Raw genomic sequence first — 22,373 nt, 5'->3', positions numbered from 1 at the left:
TGGAAACATTTTTTTACATCATTCATAGGGTCTACTACTTCTTTTGATCGAATTATTTTCAACAGATGAATAGAGAAACTTCTACTGTGTTAGTTTTACCAGAAATTTTTCTTTATAAGGTCACATTAGCCAGCTCTCAATGTTTATTTTGTAGTCGCTGTCGATAACAGATTCATACTAATTTAAGAGTGGATTTCGGAAGCATCTAGGTAGACTAGATTTGACAACTAAAAAATGTTAAAACTTGAAACTCAATTAGTTATTTTGTTAGCCAAGTAAAAAGTGGAACGTTGCTCTTCGATGGAGTCCCATCTAATAATTTTTCACAAAAAATTAACCGACAGTTTCATCAGTATAGTAACTTTTTCATGTGTTCGGTGTGAATAACGTTATTTTCTCCACCTAGAATAGATTGTTATGGTCAGAGCGAGAATTCCGAAGACCAGTTAATTATAACTTACCTTGGGGTACTTGTCATTGCATATTTTCATATAAATTTTTTAATTTATAGTCCAAATTATATACCATTCTCTCTCTCTTTCTCTCTCTCTATCTCATCATAACAGTCTGTCTTGACAAATTAGTGTTCTGTTTGAGAAATTGCTGGAATTAAATATTACTTACTCCCCTTGGTAAACAAATAACTATTACGTAAAGCGTTTGATCGTGCAGTACAATATGTATTTTTTTTATATGCGTCGATGCAAAGATAGCCCCAAACTCCTTCTCCGAGCTGATGCATAGTGCGTTAGTCTTACCACGCAGAGCCATACAAAGTCTGTTACTTTACAGTATTTCATTACTTTTAACCCTTTTAACATATATAAAAGATAAATCTTAGCTGGTGATCATCGCTTATTTTTTCCATCGCTGCCGATATCAGTAGGTTTTTAATAATTTACGACTTTGTAATACCAGACCTGTATGAGTAATTATAACCAACCATGAATGATCTTTTTCTTTTTAACCTGTTACAGACGGCAAGCAAATGACCAGTATTGTTATCACTTCTATTACTTCGATCTATTAAATTTTTAATCTGTTGATTTCAAATCTTGTACTTCAAATTTTTTGAACATGCATTTTACTATATATAAAGGACCATATTACCTATACCTTATCATCATGTTTGTCGTAGTTATCGATAAGAGATGGGACAGGTCCAGACAATTATTTCTCTTATTTTCAAAATTAGTTGAGAATCACAGTTATTATTACTTAATTGCATTTCCAATCCTACAAACGTAAGAAAGGCTCAACAATCATATTAGAAACAAGAACCAAAATAGTTCACTTTTTTGTGAATGGCCATTGTCAAGACCATTCATAAAAAACATTGTTGTACGCATAGTACATCACCTTCTTACACTTCGCACCGTATGTCGTGGCTTAAATAAATTTACTGAGAGAAAAGTCAGTTTCGATGGTGGTTCTGTCCGTACGTGTCTGTTTATTGTTTTCTACTGTTTATAAAATTCACATTTCCAATCAAATTATTTATGAAATTCAATAACATAGTGTACTCAACTCATGCCCGATGTGGTCATTGTCTATTGTTGATCAAAATTGGGGACAATTGTTGTGATTTAATTAAAAAACATTTTACTATTAGTGTAAGAACATTGCATTGAAAGTGCTTTGTGCATCCGAATAACCATCTACCACATATAATATACAAAGTCTGTACATACAAAATGGCTGCGTCTCCGGCATTCTTTTAAGAACGAAATTAATTTAATGGTTTCGCTGTAAAAGATTTTTGTGTTGTAAGTTTTTTATGGGGTGAACGGATATAAAGTCGGTAGATAGGGTGAGTCTATCTTATATTAGGAGAGTTTTGACCATTTGATGTCGGTAGTTGAACCGACTTATTTTACATTTTTTTCCTTTATACTATAAGCAAGTGTTCAAGATTCTTATTTGTGTAGGGTGCATTTGAAAGTGCAATAATGTAAGGTGGTTGTTATAGACCATGTTCGGCTTTTAAATTGTGGTTTATCCGATTTTTTTTTTGTAGATATATTCAACATTTGTTTAAGTGGTCATTCACATAAAGTAGATTTTTCAGAGTGATTACAGAAAATCCGAATTTATGCAACGTTTAACCTTACAGATTGTACGAACGTATAATTCTATTCAAATATTTATGTGAATGTTCTGATGATTGCAGAAAGAATTCTTTATAAATGTGATTCAATTTAATGTCCATTAAGCATTTTTCTTCTCCTTCTTGAATGTAGTTTTCGATAAAACCGGAGACAGATCATCGATTTAAAAACTTCATTAAGCCTAAAAGGTCAATTATGGAAAAATAATAAGTGGAAGAAAGACAGAGGAAAAATAAGAAATAAAGTGACAAAAAGAAGAAGAATATTTATGCATAACTCAGCCGTAAAAATGTTGTTGGCGTTTTTAAATGATATTTAATTCGACTGTGTGTTTGTTTGATGTGTTTTGTTTTCGTAGACCGAATATCAATTTGTAGTGAATTGTTGAACAATTAAAAAAAAAACAAAAATTCATTCCAATATATAATACAAAATGCTGATATGGCAACGAAGAGAGTGGACCCGACACTAAGCTCCAAATGTAATCGCAATAAATGAAGGGTGAGTAACGACATTGTTTATTATATCCATTTTCTGCTTAGATAATCCCATTACCATTATATTTTGTGGAAATAATCATTTAGTTCAATAGGCAAAGCTTGTTTTGTGAAAGCTCTTTACATATATTACATGTATGAAAGTAAGTGTACACAAGAAATGCTTTGAGGGAGTGGGACGTTCAGAGTCATTTGTTATTTAATAAATCCATCAACGTAATTCTTATGTCAACTTTCAGGGTTGTCCTTTAGCCCCTTTTGTTAGCCTTTTTGGAGATGGATATATGGAAATTGTTTGTATATCTGATGGTTGTGTATCATCATATTTGAAGGGAAAAATGTGCAATTATTTCAATCATTTCCTCAATAATAATATAATATATTAACAATGCTGACCTCTGCAGACTTAAATATTTCAGTAAAGAAAAATACAATTTTTTCCTTAAAATTGTTTATCTTCATAAAATAACCGGTCTGAAGATCTGTTCGTGTTTTTTTTTCTTCTTCTCTAAATCGTTTTATATTTATTCATAAATGTAAGAAATGATGCACACGATGCGATGCACACAAAGTCCTGAAATAAATTCAATGTACGATTGTACGAAATCAAATCTTAATTAAACGAAATTTAATTTAGCTGTTGTGACTGAGGACTGTTATCAATTGTAGTGCATTCTAAAATAGTTGAGCAATAAAACTGACAGTGCGCTTAAAGTACTTAGTGCAAATAAATCAAGTTACAATTTTGCACAACAAAACCACATACGCTTTGGTCCAGCGTTGTTATTCAATTTCCATGTAAATTTGCATATTTTTCGTTCATTAAATGGGATTTATTGCAATTATTATGAATCATAAAAAGGTACGATTAGCAATTTTATCAGTAAAGTCATTACAATAAGCATCGGAGTATACAATTACATTTCCATTATCGTTATCGCTGAAACTTCTTAATAATATTTCCTCAGATTGAAAATTGAGTCACTGTTAATCTGTTAATCTGTTAATTTACTGAATATGGCAGATTCATTGCAAATATAAAAAGAATCCGTTTAAAAAGCATTAGTCTTGATGGTAGCTATATGTAAGTAGTTTTATTGCATTGACGCTTGTATATCAGATATTCCGAACCAATAAGTATTTAGCTTAAGCTTTGATTGGAAGCTGTGTAATCCCTAGGGAGTTGGCACTATAATTATTATTATTAAATTGATTGTCATGTCTGTACCAACTGATGGGACATATATTTCGGCCTGGTCAGTGCCCCTTGTGCCAGCAAAGATTAATAGATAAGAAAAAGTTATCGTCAATTTAATATCATATAAATGTAGTAGAATGAGTTAGTGACATATTTTCACTTGAGAAGTACAGTCACCATCTCACTCCTCATACATGCTTGGTATCATTGGAAAACTAAGACATATAGTAACGAGCGCAGCCGCGTTTTTAATTTTTCAGTTGCTTGTTAGGAGCCGATGTAGACTAATTTTAACATTTTTTCAAATCACCCATATCTCAACTTGTTGAAACCGAAACGTAACCAATGCTGCCCTGTTGCCTTGTCCATCAACTGCTGTGGTAGATTTTTTTTTTGTAAAGAATTTGTTCTCTTTAAATATTTGGATGTTTCTATCCCGTCACACCAGAACTAAAAAAAATGACGCTGGCTACGAAGTCTGGGCATCACGGCCTCCAAGCACATACCAAAGAAAAAAAATCAGAAAAAATACATCCGATTTTGGTAGAATGTCAAAACAATCCCTCCGTAGGATTTTAGAGAACTCTCCCTCTCTTTGTGTGCGTGTAATTTGTGTCACAATGGCAGAGGTCACCCAGCTCTTACAATTATTTTATCTTCCCCATTTTCAATTTAATGAAATTAGTTTTTAGTCCAACAGTTTCTTGACTGATTTGCTAAATATTGAAAAAAAAATTGCAGGAATCACCTAACTACAACGTAATCGCCTCCATCGGAGAAATCAAAATGTCCGTCCGTTTATTAATAGCGTTTTTAATATACACAAATGTTGACCTGCCAACCATTGTACCAGCCTCATCATCGCCAGCCCCAGTACCATCACCTGCTACTAACTCTAAGCAGCTAGTCAATAACAGATCCACACAAACAACCACAATTACAGGCGCCTTCGTAGACATACTATCCCAATTTACACTGCCGAATGGATCGTATTTCACCCATTTAACATTCGACAAACGTCGATCAATCCTTTATGCTGGCGCATCGAATCGAATTTTTCAATTGAATCGCGATTTATCCGAAATGAGCCATGCCGTTACTGGTCCCAAACAGGATAGTCCACAATGTCATACGAATGGTTGTCCGGAAGAAGTTGAAACCAGTGAAACAACCACACACAATAAACTTTTAGTCGTAAATCAAGCCGGTGATACATTAATAGCGTGCGGCAGTACTAGACAAGGCTCATGCGAACTGTTCAAATTAATGAAATTTCCCAAAGATCCTGCTTACATCGGAATATCCTTGGCTGCCAACGATGAAACGTCGTCAACGTTTGCATTTATTGGACCGTCAAGGTATGCGTCTTGGAAGAAGGAAGATATTCTTTATGTGGGAACTACATTCACAAACGTAGGAGATTATCGACATGATGTTCCAGCCATATCGTCGCGTAAACTAGACGATTTAGAGTATGCTGAATTTTCCATTCAACAATCGCTGTTAAACATCGACGTTAAATATCGTGATCATTTTCTGGTGAACTATGTGTACGGATTCAACAGTTCGGAATACGCATACTTCGCAGTTGTACAGAAAAAATCACACCTAGCTGAAGAGGCTGGATTTGTCACTCGATTGGCAAGAGTCTGTGTAAATGATCCCAACTACGACAGTTATACAGAAATTACGATCCAATGTCGAACAACAACTGGTAATCAAGATTACAATATTTTACGAGATGCAAAAATAACGATGGCAGGACCGAAACTAAGCCAACAGATGGGCATAAAGAAAGATGATTATATATTGGTGACAGTTTTCTCTCCGGGTAAAGAAATAACCAATGAGCCTGAATCAAAATCTGCCATGTGCTTGTACAGCTTGAAAGAAATTGAAGAAATCTTCACCGAAAACATTCACATGTGTTTCAACGGAAGCATTAAGGATCGCAACCTGGGATATATTTCGGGTACCATTAATGACGGTGAATGTCCTGTCGTCGGATCTATCGGCAATGTGTACAGCTTTTGTAGCGTCGGATTGAAAATTAGTGGAGTAGCGCCGATTGTTGCACGATCTCTGTTCAATTTCGACAATGAGTCCATCACATCTGTAACTGCTACTATCACTGGTCCGCATACTTTAGCCTTCCTCGGTACCACAACTGGTGCAGTTAAGAAAGTTTTGTTGTCCGGCACAAATCCAGGGGAATACGATCATGTAGTAGTAGATGAGGGAAACAGTATCTTGCCCGATACGACAATGTCACCAAAGCAGGATTATCTCTATGTACTATCAAGGAAGAGAGTAAGTCACTCACTTGCTGTTGTGCTATCAACTGATTTGTTACATAAATTGCGCTTCCTTTCAGATTACGAAACTGCGCGTTGAACATTGTGGTATTTATACGAATTGTTCCAGCTGCCTGGAATCAAGAGATCCTTTTTGCGGTTGGTGTTCACTAGAAAAACGTTGCACTGTACGTAGTGCTTGTCAAAAAGATACTAGCGCTTCGCGGTGGCTATCGCTTGGTAATGGTCAACAATGCATTGACTTTGAAATGATTCTGCCCGATAAGATACCGATCGACGAAATGGCCACAGTTCAACTAGTAATTCGAACTCTGCCCGAACTACCGCACAATGCCAAATACAAATGCGTATTTGGCAATTCGACACCGATTGATGCCATCGTTCTGGAGAATGGGTTATCATGTGAAACGCCTCCCCGAGTGTTCAGACCCTCCATCGATTTGAATAAAGATCACGTTCTGGTTCCGTTGAGTGTACGAAGTTCCGAGACAAACAAGGATTTTGTGTCGAGAAATTTTGCATATTTCGATTGTTCGCGGCATGAGAACTGTCGCCGTTGCGTGAAGAGCGAATGGAGTTGTAACTGGTGCATTTACGATAATAAATGCGTGCATAATGCAAGTACGTGTCGGAATACAGGCAATGTTATTACTCACGAAAACGTAAGGCTAATGGAATTTAAATGAATCGTAAGGTAATTCTAACTCATTATTTTACTTGACAGGCCTGTCCTCACTTCAAACCACAATCGAAACCGATTCTATTGCCGAACAAAGTGCCGAAAGAAATCAAATTAGAAATTGAAAATTTGCCTAGACCTCAAAGTGCCCATACCGGATTCCTGTGCATTGTGAACATAGAAGGTGCGCACATGTCATTGCCAGCTCGTGTCGAGTCGAACAAGTATATTGTGTGCGAGAAAACGCCATATTCGTATGAGGCAAACACCAACGAATATGAAGCAAAAGTGGATGTCAACTGGAATCGTAATCACTATATAGACACGGTCGCAATTACTCTGTATAAATGTGATGTATTGGGGTCACATCGCGAACATGCTGACTGTAGTTTATGCGTGACTCGAGATCCAAAGTACCATTGTACGTGGTGTGGAAACTCATGTGTTTACAATGAAACATGCGTCTATGGAAGTGCCAATGAGTGTCCGAGACCGAGAATTGACATGGTGAGTATTCGTTTTGCTACTCACGTATGGATTGTACTTAGTCGTCGGAATGATAATAAAACGTTTTTTTTTTCTACAGATCAAACCACTCAGTGGTCCTATGGAAGGTGGTACACTCATTACAATCGAGGGTAGCAATCTTGGAATTCGCGAGGAAGATGTTCGCGGAAAAATTCGAATTGGCGATGTGCCATGCGAACTGGTCAATTACGAAATTTCTGTGAAAATTGAATGTCGCACTGGTAAAGTGGACTACGAACTTATGGCGCCGGTCAAGGTTGGCAACGATGCCGGTTTCACAGAATCGGTTGTCAAATTCCAGTATCAGGACATCAAACTTGAAGGCTTATATCCGACTAGAGGACCTCAAAGTGGTGGAACCCAGTTGTCGATAATGGGAAAGTATTTGAACATCGGTTCCAGCATAACTGCATATTTGGACGACTATGAGTGTGCAATTAACGCTACAGCAGCATCTTCCAGTCAATTAACGTGTATTACATCAGCAGCACGACAGCCCGAATACATTCGTGTGCTCACATTGGTCATTGATGGAGCGAACCGAACGTTCACTTGCTCTGTAAATTCGAAGAATTCAAACACCAGATCGTCTTTCGGTCGCGATCAACGCCACGAAGTGTGCAGTGTGTACAATTACACTATTGATCCGAAAATTTTGGAAATTAAACCCCTGAAGAGTTTTGCAAGTGGCGGTAGAGTCATAACGGTGCACGGTACAAATTTTGATTCCATTCAGAAACCTGAAATCGAAATCTTTGCGGACGAGGAGCGAGTTAACCGTTCCACATGTACGGTTATCAAACCGAATCTAATGGAATGTCCGTCTCCGGCGGTCTCCAGCAAATTTAATGCTTTTAAGAGCGAAGTCTCCGTTAAGTCTCAACCTGGCAATGGTGGTAATCGTCGAAAAAGAAGCGGCTTGCCTGAGGCGTTATTCACTACGATCGGTTACTATTCGTCCTCACCTTCAACGGATATGGCGGCATTGCAAATTCGTGAGACTCAACTTAGTTTGCAAATACGATTTGCTATGGACAACGTTCAATCGGTTAGAGATCTCAACAAACACTTCCAAAGTCTACGCAGTACCATTGTCTATGTGGACGACCCGAACTATACCTCGTTCCCGAACGGGATCAAATTATACAAAGGTGATACGCTGGTAATTGAAGGAGAAAACCTAAATATTGCTAGCGACGAAATGGACGTGAATGTTACAATCGGCACCCAACAGTGCAACGTTACAAGTTTGGCTTTAACGCAATTAGTTTGCACTCCACCCGAACAACAGCCAGATTCAACGAACGAAAACGGTATCAGTACCGATTACTACCTGCCGTTGGTAGTGGTTCGCGTTGGTCGCAATCTTCGGTTTCCTATCGGACATCTACGCTACGATCTACTGAAATCTTACGCTCTATCTCACGCCATGGTCGCAATTATCGTCAGCATTTCGGTGATCGTTGTGCTTCTGATTATCATTTTGGTGGTCTATCGCCGTAAAACTACTCAGGCAGAAAGGGAATACAAACGCATTCAGATTCAAATGGACACACTGGAGAGTAATGTTCGAATGGAATGCAAACAGGCTTTTGCTGAACTACAAACTGATATGACGGATCTGACTGCCGATTTAGAGAATTCTGGAATACCAACGTTGGATCACATCAACTACATAATGAAAGTCTTCTTTCCTGGTGTCAGCGATCATCCCATTTTGAACACACCGAAGGCAAGTTTTTAACCATTAATCACGTGAACATCATGACGCTAATTGTTGCTTTCCATTACTTAGATGCGCATGAATTCTCCGAGAACGAACTATGATATCGCAATGGTGCAGTTTGAGCAGTTAATCAACAACAAAGTTTTCTTGATGACATTCATTGACACCCTGGAAGCACAAAAATCGTTCAACATTCGTGATAAGTAAGTGATTTATACAGGCTGCTTGCACCGGATAACTTTCACATCCCTTCTCCATTTTACAGAGTAAACGTAGCCTCACTGCTAATGATTGTTCTGATGAACAAAATGGAATATGCGACAGACATACTCAAATGCCTGCTGTTAAGATTGATCGATAAGTCGGTAATGACCAAACATCCACAGTTGATGCTCCGTCGAACCGAAAGTGTGGTTGAGAAAATGCTAACAAACTACATGGCAATATGCATGTACGATTACCTGAAAGAATACGCTGGTTCGTCTCTATTTTTGCTTTTCAAAGCGATCAAGCATCAAATTGAAAAGGGTCTGGTCGATGCCATCACCCACGATGCACGGTACTCATTGTCCGAAGAGAAACTGTTACGTGAACAGGTCGATCACAATTTCGTGAATCTGCATATTGTGCAAGACGATTTAGATGATAAAATACAATGCAAAGTACTTGACTGTGATACGATAACCCAAGTGAAGTCGAAAATCTTGGACGCTTTATTTAAGAACACGGCATTTTCATTGCGATTGTCGGTGCACGAAGTGGATTTGGAATGGAGGCACGGCCGAGGCGGTCATCTGACGCTACAGGACGAGGATTTGACAACGAAATCGATAAACAACTGGAAGAGACTGAATACTCTGGCCCATTATGGAGTGAAAGAGTCGGCTGTTATGTCACTGATCGCTCGACAGAACGACAGTTACAACATAAACTATTCGAAGCAGCAGTCATACCACAATTGCTATTATTTGAATAACTCGCAGCCACACATCATCATGAATGGTGATATTGAGAGCGGCCTTCAGCAGCCACGGGTGTATCATTTGGTGAAACCAATGATTGACGACCATCTATTGAATGTAAAACATGCTCAATTGTCGTCGCACGAACGAACGCATAAAGCTATTCCGGAGATATTTTTGACGCGATTGTTGGCCACGAAGGGAACTATTCAGAAATTCGTGGATGATTTCTTCGCAACAATACTGACTGTTAACGAAGAACTTCCGCCAGCTGTTAAATGGCTGTTTGACTTATTAGATGAGGCGGCCAGACGACATGGTATTGCTGATCCTGAAATTGTACACGCATGGAAATCGAATAGGTGAGTGAGGTTTAAGAGCCATGTTAAAGACGATTGATCTGCGATGTTTCATGTTCCGAAATTTATGTTTTCAATTTCTTTGTTTCAGTCTTCCACTCAGGTACGTACATTGAGATGTCCAATTTGAATGTATTGACAGACAAAGGCGATCACGAAACTTTTCACGAACGGCTACATAAAACTTAATTTTAAAATCAAAAGGGGTGGCAGAATTGACACTGGTGGTATACCTGCCGTCTGTGGAATGTTAAAAGTTAAAAACTTGGAGTGTGATACAGATCTACATTTAGAACATATTGTCTGAGTGCATCATTTGGATCATTTTGATCTTTATAATCCGAGCTGTTCATATTCGATTCTTTATGATTGTGGTCCGAAGAAACTAACCATAAATTAGTTAGAACTGCCCTTACCTATCGTGGTTGTTACTTGATGCATTGCTCAGATAGCTTCACAATAATTTTGAATCGACTCTCAATTAACCTAGGACTGACCTTTCATTCGAAACTTCTTCCCTAGTCACTTAATAATCAGTTGGCCAAAGACTTAAAATTATAGTATTTCTTTACTTTTCATTTAATTAATCGATGTAACGGTTAATCGATTTAACGATTATTCGATTTAACGATTAGTCGATTTAAGAGTCACTACACCGGATGTGGCAAAAGTGTATTTAGGCACTATTCTCCTTACAACTAATCGGATAAATGTGAAATTATGGTCAAATACTAGCCTCAACAAGGTACACATTTAGCAGTATCGATATGTTCGAAAAAGTTCTGCTGCGTGGCTCCAGCACCACTCCTACCTTGAAAATTTGACGAATTTCGAAGAGGTGCGGAAGACGGCGCGATCCGAATACCTGTAAACTAATGGTGTTGGATGTCATCACTAGGCACCTAGATTTGAACCCTATATAAATCGCTCAGGTTAAGTGGTCGCGCAGGCAACAGTATCACTTTTTCGAAGAAAAAAAGCTCAAAAATGACACCCCCCTGAAACTTGAGTCACTCTAGCTCATTTGGTTCAAATTTTTTTATTGTCTTATATTGTTCCCTGAACTTTAATCTTTCGATTGAAGCTTTATATGATATGACCCGACTACGATAAGTTTGATCTGTAGTGATTGAACAATTAACGATTAATCTTCGAGCAAAGAACGGCTCACATCAAAACATTTTGATTTGAAGAATTTTTACTTAAAAAAATGATTTCAATTTCACCGAAACAGGTTCTGGGTTAACTTTATTAAAAATCCTGACTTCATATTCGACATCAACAAAACACCCACCGTTGACGCATGCTTAAGTGTGATAGCTCAAACGTTCATGGATGCCTGTTCAACAGCCGAGCATCGTTTGGGTAAAGATTCTCCATCCAATAAACTGTTATTTGCTAAGGTAAGTTTTGCATCGATAATCCAACGAGTTACCTGTTTGTGAACAATTTCATCGAATTATTTCAGGACATTCCGCAATACCGAGAGATGGTTAAACATTTTTACAAAGAAGTGTCACGACTTCCAAAAATTTCCGATCATGAGATGGGTATTGTAATGGAAAATATGTCCGAGCAGCAAAACGATGGATTTGATACAATATCTGCATTGAAAGAACTGTACATTTATGTAACGAAATATCGGGATCAGGTAAGTCGAAAATGTCTGGAAGCTGAATTCATTTCTGACACTCAATCGAAAACCAATTTTTCAACAGATTCTCGACGCCCTAGACAGTGACCCTAATTGCAAAAAATCCCACCTAGCTCATAAGCTTGAAAACGTTGCCTGCACACTGGAAGGCCAGGAAACATCAGCCTGCTGACATCCATTGTACATGTCAGCGTCGCTAAATACCATTCAAGGTTATTCATCCATAACTCATATTTCAAATTGTACAAATGAGGATGATTTACAACAATTATCGCCAGCGACAACTACAACATCAACAACAACACCACCACCAACCATCGGTCAATTGCTAATAGATCATTTCGATGATAGTCGAAATGATTTGATGACAAACTCGACAAACTCCAAATACTCATAATTACCGTTGGTTGATATTTTGAATGGTAGAGTCGGTGGGGCTTCCTCAACTCTTTTTATAGAATTTTTTCGTACTCATCGATAAGGTACGTTGGACTAAAAAAGTTAGACAAGTTGAATATGAACAGAATGAAAACGGGATAGCGAATAACATGACTTAGGAAGCAATTTTATATGTGCCACACTCTAATAGAGCCTGAATTAGTATCTGGGATTTTCAATACATTTTTTTATAATTGATTTGGCGTTGCGGATATGTGGTTTGATCAACTGTAACAACAGATGAAGTAGTATCGGACGAACTATCGGAAGGGTAAGAAAATGTCTCATTCAGACTGGTTTTAGGAAAGTTATTTTAAAATGAAATTTGGTCACTGTTATCGCTCCAATTGTTGCTCAGTTCATCTGTTATTGAATTGTGCCTCTCTACAAGAAAAAAGAACAGCAACAAAAGTTGAAAAGTGGATTTGATTGGTTTATCGATAAAAGTGCAAGTAAGAAGAACTGTAGTGTCGATGAAACATAACAGAATTCAGTTGTGTCTCGTACAGAGACATGCTGCGTGCATCGAGACCATTACTTTTCATAATTTAAACACTTTCTTCGACCCACATACAACAGCAGAATGATTCCTTACATCCCTCAGGCTAAAAACGAAAAGTCACGCTTTCATGTGTTAAATGGCCTCGGCTTCGCCTCGGACCCGAAGGTGCGATCAACAAACTTCTCACTTACAAAAACTCGATTTTTCATCGTTTCAACATTTCATTCCTCGAAAAATTGTGTCGCATTTCGTTGTCTAGTTATTGAAGATAATGTACGAGACACGAAACGAATCTAAATCGAGATTCTGCCAGATATAATCCGTTGAACAGACATCATTATAATGTAATGTTGTTGAATACGTTCTTTTACAAATTTTTTTAAAGTTCGAAAATTACGTGTTTACATTCCTGCTACAATATTATGCTTGACGTGAAGACTGACGTCATTTCGATCGAATACGATTTAAGTGGATCGTTGAATGCTTGGCTTCTACGGCGTAGAATCTATGCAGCGCATATCCCCCATTAGTCGAGATATATACGTTTCTACTCTGATAACATATCGTCAGACATCATTACTCTGCGTTGTTACATTGTTCGGACTGCGAGTACGCAAGGCTTCTGGATTATTTTTTCTTATTATTTAATCGTACGCTTTATATTGAACCGAGGCAGCCACATTTCATTATTTAAAACTGTAGATCAATCATTGCATTTATATATTTGTAATAAGACTTAAGCCACTGATAAAACAAAATATTTTTTTTGTATTTAGTTTTAAACAAAACAATTTAGAGAGCGATATCATTTTCCATGACAATGTCTACACCGGCAGTATTATAGAACACAAACCGAATCCTCATTTTTAGAAACACAAAACCTCTTATTGTACTTATTTATGAGATAAAATATTTTTATGACACAATTTTATACACCCTCTGCCCCCCGTTGCATTTAAATACAGATTGTTTGAATAAGTTTCCGTAGTGATTAATTAATTAACATTTTATTGTACTCATTAAGTTAGTTTCGAATGAATATTTTGCTATTTATACTCCCACATATGAAATTGCTTGGAACAAATTCTTTGATTGTGCTTTTAGCGTCCGAATCGGATAAAACCAAAATTAAAACAATTATGTAATCGTTTTTTGGAACATAAATTATTTAAAAAAACAAGAAAAACAACTGACACATTTAATATTTAGAAATTATTTATATGAAAAAGAAATTACACGAACAAAAAGGCATTTAACAAAAAAGAAAATGCTGAACAAGAAGCAAAAAAACGTACTCTCGTATTTTATGGTGTAAATATCTATTATTACGTATACAATTATTATATTAAAAAAACAACAAATTAAAAAGGAAAAAAATGAAATGAAAAATTATATCTTAGGAAGATTGTAGTATTTTTAAAATAAAAAGAAAAAAAATCAAATTAGAGAGTAAGAATCTCAGCGAAAATTTAAATTCCGAGTATTTTTTCTTACGTGTTTCTTCGTCCAAAGAATGATCTCGACATCAACACCATTCCAACAGTGTTCTGAAAGTTAAAACTGTGAGGACCTATCCAACAATTATTCATCTAGATATCCAGTAAGAGCAATGGAACCTTTGCGTAACCTGCATTTAGGTGGAAAAATATTCGTTTTTTTGATGATTTCTCTGAACCAAAATTGTTTTTTGAAAAAGTAAAACCATTAAGAGGAATCACCACTTGGCTAAATTGTAGCCTACATTTCTGCGTTTTTTATTATTTGATCGGCGATATCTTTAAAAAGAAAAAGTTTTTCAAAAATGTGGAACCATTATTTTCTGTAAAAGTATGTTAGCTTTAAAAGAAAAATATATTTTTTAGCTATAGTTTTATGTGCTCCGAGAAAATCGTGCAAATTATGCAAATTTGGGTAATCTGCGCGATTTTCTCGGTGCACATAAAACCTATGGCTAAAAAAATATTTTTCATTTAAAGCTAATATACTTTTACAGAAAATAATGGTTCCACATTTTTGAAAAACTTTCTCTTTTTAAAGATATCGCCGATCAAATAATAAAAAAACGCAGAAATGTAGGCTACAATTTAGCCGAGTGGTGATTCCTCTTAAAGCACGCAAAAATGTGTTACTTTTAAAGGAAAAATTGGTTTGTGAGTCATAACTTAACTACTTGGAGAAACCTATGCGGATAACAGAATTTTACACAACCTGTATGAGGGATTCTTTTGAAAAACTGCCTACTGAAATCGGACGTATTTTCTAGTAAAATTTTTTATATGTACCTAGAAAGAACTTCGACCCTAGAAGCCAAACTTATATTCAAAAAAATTCTTCGAAGCTTACGTGGCTGGTGAAAGGTGATCAAAAACCAAAAACTTGCACTTTCTAACAAAAATTTCTCCAGTTACACGAGCCGTACAGGGTTGTCTGAGGTGTCATTAGAAGGTACATGTTCTATTGAGCCGAAAAGGGACTTATAGGTTTTAAAATTCATCCACACTGAAATATGTGCAATTAAAGATTTCAATCGAAGACTTACATTCATTTGAAACGTAATTTTATGTGCTTTTGGGCCAAATAGGGTCAATAAGTCTCTATTCGTCGGCCCAAAAAACGCACAAATGTATGATTTTCGGCAAAGCATTGATGCCTCTTAAGATCAATGGACTCTTTGCAAATTTTTAGTCTACATTTGGGCGGAAAAATATTCGTATTATAGTGATTTTTCTGAACCAAGTTTTTTTTTGAAAAAGTAAAATGATTAAAGCACGCAAAAATGTGTTAATTTTAAAGGAAAATTTGGTTTGTGGGTGATATCCCACTTGGAGAAGCCTTTGCAGATTGTGTAAATTTTTGTAACGAATATTTTCTGCCTAAATGTAGGCTACAAGTTTGCCAAGGGTCCATTGCTCTATCAATCGAGTGTGCGCCTTTTTACAAAAATTGTTCAGATTGATATTCTAAGAAAGAAGTTGTTGTACACCTCGAAAATGCACCGTTGATGTATAACATTTATAAAGGCACAACAAACTTATCTTCAAATACATCCCAAACAGTTTGTTACATAAAGTTTTTATACAAATCTCACAGAATTATTTTAGAAAGTTCGTTTTGTATTGAAAAGTTAGGATTATGCGAGGGGAAAACTTCGCGAGCAAACTTTGTCAAACCTGCTTTCATTGACGCACTATTTGAATCTGTTGGTCACCAATAACAAATAGCACCTGTTCCAGTATTTGCTCGCGCAGTTTCCCTCGGAATTATGTTACGGAAACTTTATGAACTGGAGGAAAGAATTTTCTGCAAACATACAACCAATACACGCAAGTACGTATCACACATGATTAAAATCGATTTTTGCATTTTCGAGGTATGTGTAGAACGATTTTTTTGATCAGAAGTAGTTATTTACGGAGATTTTAGGAGAATTTGATGCGTGTAAAACTTTTCATGCTGAGGGACTAAATTACGAGAAAAATTCTGAAAAGTAATTTCAGAAAGAAAGACTCGCGGTTTTGGTGTTAAATTGTTTGGACATCAGTGCGGAAGACGTCCACAAAAAGTTCTTATATTCTCTAGGTATCAAGAAACGAGTCTTCGAAATGGCTCCTAATTCCGGTGAGTATCGATGAAGCCAAATGTTCGAGTTTTCGGAACTTATTCCTACTCAAAAACGAACTATATTTTAATGTTTAGTAGTTGTATTAACTTTCGGTACAGGAGAAACGTTGAAGCGTATCGCCATAAATAACGACTAGATCTATTACTTTCTTTTGTTCAGAGTTGCGCTAATTACATTAATTACAAATCTTGTACTTCTTCAGTTTCACCAAATATTACACTATTATTAAGGGAATACTAGTCTGAGATCTTCGTTCTCATTGTTGGTATATATAACAGATGACTCAATCATTGAATTCTTGATTATGGGATCTCCGAACATTTTCTTCTTCCTTTTATATTTTACACGATTTTTTTTTTAATATTCTTTGTTGACTAAGAATTCTCTAGCGTTTTCAAGAAATTATTTTAAATTCATTGAGTAATTTAGTTAGTCTGTAAGTGTGGTAGATTCTGGAATGTAATTTCACAATGAAAACCAACAACGTCTTCATTGATACGGCTGTTGTTTAGTTTGAGACCACCAAAACTAAAATAAAAAACGAAATTTCGTTCGATTTGTAACAGATTTATTTGCTAAAAACCGACATATGGGTACCGTACAAAATAGGTTGTGATGTTCTGTAGAAAGTGTGGAATGATTAAAATTCAAACTCTCTCTCTTTTTTGTATATATCGCAGCTGTATCACTGTTCTACATTCTAATTTAGAAAAAAATGGAAATTAAAAAAAAAAGTTTGACCTGCTGATAAAAAAGCTCAATAAATTAAGCGTCGTTTCATCAAAGTTTAGTTCTTCTTGTCAGCAGCATCTGGTTTAATTTCTGGATATTCCAATTTAACACCATCTTCGCATGTGAAATGTGGACAACAGTATGGGAAAGAAGCAGTTTTGTTTGTACGTTCTGTATCAAGTTTGCATTTGTCGTTGGCCAATGGTAGTGGTCCGCAATCTTCAACCAATTCTAACAATCTATAAGCGAAACAGTTATCTTAGTAACCTTCATTTAAATGATCAAAAATAACTACGTACTGTGGTGACTTGTCTTGACTGACTACACACGTGGAACGACCACAGAATGGTGTTAGGTCCCATGTTTTACCAGGCTCAACGGTGGCACATCGAGTTGATGCAAAACACATGCCAGGGAAATCTGAAAAAAAAAACAGAAAACATGATCCAATCGAATAACCTTCCCAACGTAAATTAAAGTCAAGTTCGAGTGAGTCGGATAAACAGAGGAAAAGGTTTTGGTAATTGACAAGTAACGAGGCGAGTAATCACATAATTTGTAGATAGCCTTTGTGGTCTCATTTAGATAATTAAAAATTTACAGAAAAATATAAAAATCGAGCACATATAACCGCTCTGACAAACTGACGCAACTCAATACGATTGACCTCGTTTTTACCGATGAAGAATAATAATTAAATTTGCAAAAGACTTAACAAGAAAGACTCTGATTTCATATTTGTTGTATCAATATATTACGGCATTATAAGTCGTATGCTGCAGTTGCTCGTTGTGCTTCATTAACTGTGTATTTAATCATTTTTTATTACACGTAGAAACTTATAAGTATGTATTGCTTAATCGGCTGTATTGGGGAGTTATCGATTATCTTGATATCAATCTAAAATTAAGATTCTGAAGAAAGGTTACTATTGCCGGCGGAAAATACTACCACTATACAGGGCCTTCTAATTATATCAAGGAATCTAAATTCCTTAGAATCTCTTAATGCCATACAAAACTTCGCCATACAATGTATGGCATACATTTAATCAAATATTTAACCAAAATAAACCTGGTGTAAATACAACGATCACTGCGAACAGCTCGGAAAAGCAATTATTTACGCAATAGCAGACTTATTTCCTGACCTTTAAATCTGAACATTTTCGGTTAATGAGTTGCACGAATCAGTGACCGTGACTGTGAAATGGAGATTGTGTACCATTGTGTTTCAGTTAGATCGATGCTGAATTGCATTGACAAGTTTTACGTTGAATATACTAAACATTCATTAAACGACACAATATTTAACCCGTACATCCCGAATCATGTGGCGCAAACAGATCAACTGAACGTAAATGTATTATGTTTCTTGATCAATGAGACTATGATTTTCAGTGTATTCTTTGTGCAAATGTTCAATACCAGTCACTAGAATCGTCATGTATCTCTGGTTCGCACAATTAAACAATTAACAGAATCAGCAACTGCCTATAATTGTTTTCACATTTTTGTTGTTAGGAAAAAGCGAGGCTTTGTTTTAGAAACGGCAAGCGTACGCAGCTAAATCATTAAATCTGTTGATTCATTTGTATAGATTATCTCCTAGTGTCTGATAGAAAATCTACTACTTCAATATTTTTATCATAAGATCAGCTATTTAAGCAAAACAATAGCTTGTTGTTCTTCGTCGTCGTTGTCGCGACGAAATCGTCTAATATCATCAAAAGTGACTCATCTTCAAAGTTGATCAAGTTGGGATTAATTACGAACAAAAATTCACGAAATTAAAAACTGGTCGAAATAGACATTCCGTCGGGTTAGGATTAAGAGTAATTTAAAAAGGAATATTACTAAATTCATCGAAACCATTTTCATCAAAAGTGTATCTTATATTACCACGAGGTATTATAATATTTACGTCGTATAAACACTTGTTTCGTTTTCATTGACAATGAAGCAGCTAATACCAAAATTGTTGCTAATAAAATGATGCTAGACATTTCGATTATTCAATAAAATGGAATTACAAAATGTTGCCTATGTAGGCGCTATTATACGCTATTGAATGAATTTGATGAGTAGTCTCAATCATCTAATTTCAAAAGACCTGTTATGATACGTTAAACAACTGAGGCAACACCACTTTCGGTTAAGTAGCTTCATAAACAATAATTTTCTTGTTGCTTTTTACTATAGTTGAAATAACCTGACAATATTTTGATCAACTGTCTCAAGATGATCAAACAGCAGCAGCTTGTTGACCTCACAGATGAGCATACTATACTTTCATTACATATTGTGTTCCGCTAATTCATACGCATTGTATTCAAGTAATCACTTTAGGGCAATGTAAAGATAGGAAAATGTTTGGGATGATGATGTTACAAGTCTGCTACATGCATCGAATTAGCAACGCACCAGCACTCTTCGAAATCAGAATAACAAAAGAAGAAAATGGCAAAAATTGAAACGCAAAACAAAAACATTGTCGGTGAAACCGGATTCGGAAATCATTAATTACGTTATGTTATGGCATTTCGTTTCTTTGTTGATTTTGAATTGGTTAAACGATTAAGCAATACAACCAGCATTGCCATTAAAAGAAAAATACAATTGAAACTGGATTCTGTTTTGTTTCAATTTTATTTTTTAATGAGCTCTCTGCAAGATAGACTGAAACGATAATGTCTCTCACAAAACAGGAAGATATAATTAATGAACGGATTGTTTTTGGTTTTTACACACAACTTTTTGCATTTGGGTACGTTTGTGGAAGCGGCAGTTTCAGAAATGCTATAATTTTACGTTATGCATTAATCTACTCCACTCATTTGAATACTTTTCGATGGTTTGCAAATCTACCAGGAACAGTTCAATGAAACTTAATGTTAAAACAGCAATTAATTTTGCTAAATAGCTCGACTAATAATACTCGACAAAGATAGGCGAGTTATCGAAGTGTATTCGTTAATTGACAAATAAGGTGTGAAATTTCGTGTAGGCAAAATGAATAATATTTGCCGATCCAATAATTGTATATGACTACAATTAGCACCTTTAAGACTCAAATAAAAGTTTTAAGTAAACTTGTTCACATTTAATTCTGCGAGGGAGTTGTACAATGTCCAACTCGCAAAAAAAGAGCCACATTCCATATGACGTACACCGGTCAACAATAACGAATCAAATATCAAAATCAGTCATACGATAATACCACCTCCCACACAATTTCGAAAGATTTTTTTTCCGTTAATAAGCCAAAATTGCGGTCGTTGCTAATTTGAGATTCTTTTAGGATTTTTTTTGTTTCGTTTTTCTTTTAACTTGTAGCGATTGTATTCAAATTCTACCTCTAATTTGCATCTTTATGAATTATTAATCATTGTGCTGCTAAAGTTTTAACCTCATAAATTGTTGGTAGATTGAAAATAAAATAAATAAATAAAAAAAAACTGTGCAAGCGTGCAGCACATTAACGAAACATGTAATTATTAAGATCCAACTGACGTGGTCTTTTGTATGTAGTGAAAGGAATTTATAGTTCGTTAGGTAGTCTTAAGAAATTATAAGGTTTGCAGCGTTTACAGTCTGAACCAATTTCAATAATTTATTCAGAGAACATGGATTTTAGTTGCTGCTTTATCGTTCTTGTCTCTGAACTCCGATCGTATTAAACGACATGTTATTTTCAATACGCACGTAAACGTAAATATTTTTAGTCAATGCCAATAAGACGACGGCAAGAGTACCATCAGTTTTACTTTCGAATCTATTACTTCATTTTTGATCTTTGAAGAGATTGATTTCTTTCAAATCTTTTACTTCATTTGTTTTTAACATTTTTTTTCTTTATAAGACCGCATTCGTTAGAGTGTGTCCTGCAGTCGTTATGGATGGATGTTAAAAGATGATAGTCTTCTAGGTAGATGATCATCTTGCATTATCGGATGAAACACAGAACGGTAAAGGTAAAATTGATTTTTCAAAACCCGAAAACTCAAACCATTGCGGGGCAGCAATTCAATTTCTTTTGAAAAAATATCATTAAACAAACGTTAGTAAACGAAAATGCAAATTTCATTTTAGATTCATAGTTTTGAGGTCAAATGAGTGGGTCTTATATGCAAATTCAAATTGTTTGTTCATGTCTTAAGTAAACTAGTTTTTCAATTCTAACAATTTTGGCAGATTTTTTTTTTTGCTGAAATCTTGAAATTTAAATACAAAATTGAGTCAGATGATAATTCCAAACAGAAAATTAACACTTCACATTTACACCGATAACATAACGAAAAAAAAACTCGTTAAAAACCGCCTCTTATGTGTACCTCTTAGAACATCAGCCGGTATTAATCTTTTATAAATTTTGATTCCATCAGCCTCACTGTCGCCCTGTTTTATACTCTCTTCTTCCGCTGCATGAATTTGCACACACAATAGAGCAACACTAACAACTGCCAAAAATGCCTTCATTGTAACGATTATTGGATTCGATCGAACTTAATTGTCTAAAATAAAATCCGAAATTCGTAACGTCTTCTTTAGCAAATCCGTGCACAGAACTAAAAAAAATAAAACAAAAAAATGTTTTAACCGAAAACTTGTCGAGTGAAAGTAGGTACTGAAGTGAATTCAAAACTGAAATCGACACTGCTATTTATAGTAGAGAAAGGAGAGTATATTTTTTGAGTGTAAATGCTCTATGGTTGAACGTTGCTTTATGAATATATTTTTGTTTATGCTGCTATACAACCGCATATATATACATACCGCGAATGGTTGTGGGTACTTCAAGATTTTATTTTGTCTGGGTTCGGAGCACTATGCGTTAAACATTTCGTGTGATCATAACTATAAATAAGAATAACTATTTCGACTGTTCGTCTAACCAGAGTTTATCCGCCCCTTCATAACTTTTCCTCCTAGAACTAGGAATCGCTATTATTATCAGTATTGTGATTTTGGGGAAATAGGCCAACCACCGTCGGTTACTGGCGTTCTATTCTAGAGAAAATCATGTTACGGCTTTGCAAACCATTCATGTCGGA

General features: G+C 35.7%; 2 protein-coding genes across 3 annotated transcripts; one reads left to right on the top strand and one right to left on the bottom strand.

Annotated features, from left to right (window-relative positions):
* Nucleotides 1-1,401: 1,401 nt before the first annotated feature.
* Nucleotides 1,402-14,320, top strand: LOC119078702 (plexin-B). Of its 2 annotated transcripts, none has more exons than XM_037186377.1 (12): nt 1,402-1,766; nt 2,241-2,609; nt 4,545-6,113; nt 6,178-6,780; nt 6,843-7,304; nt 7,384-9,057; nt 9,121-9,254; nt 9,317-10,375; nt 10,464-10,475; nt 11,607-11,775; nt 11,841-12,023; nt 12,091-14,320. In XM_037186377.1, the coding sequence occupies exons 3-12, from the start codon at nt 4,590-4,592 to the stop codon at nt 12,196-12,198; spliced, it is 5,928 nt and encodes a 1,975-aa protein (XP_037042272.1). In that variant the 5' UTR covers nt 1,402-1,766; nt 2,241-2,609; nt 4,545-4,589; the 3' UTR covers nt 12,199-14,320. The 2 variants fall into 2 exon arrangements, with proteins under 2 accessions (XP_037042272.1, XP_037042264.1); XM_037186369.1 differs by having other exon boundaries at nt 1,402-1,810.
* A 2,814-nt stretch (nt 14,321-17,134) lies between these two features.
* On the bottom strand, nt 17,135-21,970 carry LOC119078692. The gene is made up of 3 exons (XM_037186356.1): nt 21,654-21,970; nt 17,620-17,740; nt 17,135-17,559 (listed from the first exon to the last, which is right to left on the bottom strand). Exons 1-3 carry the CDS (start codon nt 21,796-21,798, stop codon nt 17,376-17,378), a joined length of 450 nt encoding a protein of 149 aa, XP_037042251.1. The 5' UTR covers nt 21,799-21,970; the 3' UTR covers nt 17,135-17,375.
* Between the last annotated feature and the right edge of the window lie 403 nt (nt 21,971-22,373).

This window comes from Bradysia coprophila, chromosome III, assembly GCF_014529535.1.
Source record: "Bradysia coprophila strain Holo2 chromosome III, BU_Bcop_v1, whole genome shotgun sequence".
NCBI lineage: Eukaryota > Metazoa > Arthropoda > Insecta > Diptera > Sciaridae > Bradysia > Bradysia coprophila.
Note: the sequence above shows the minus strand (reverse complement) of the source record. Positions and strands in the feature narration are given on the sequence as shown.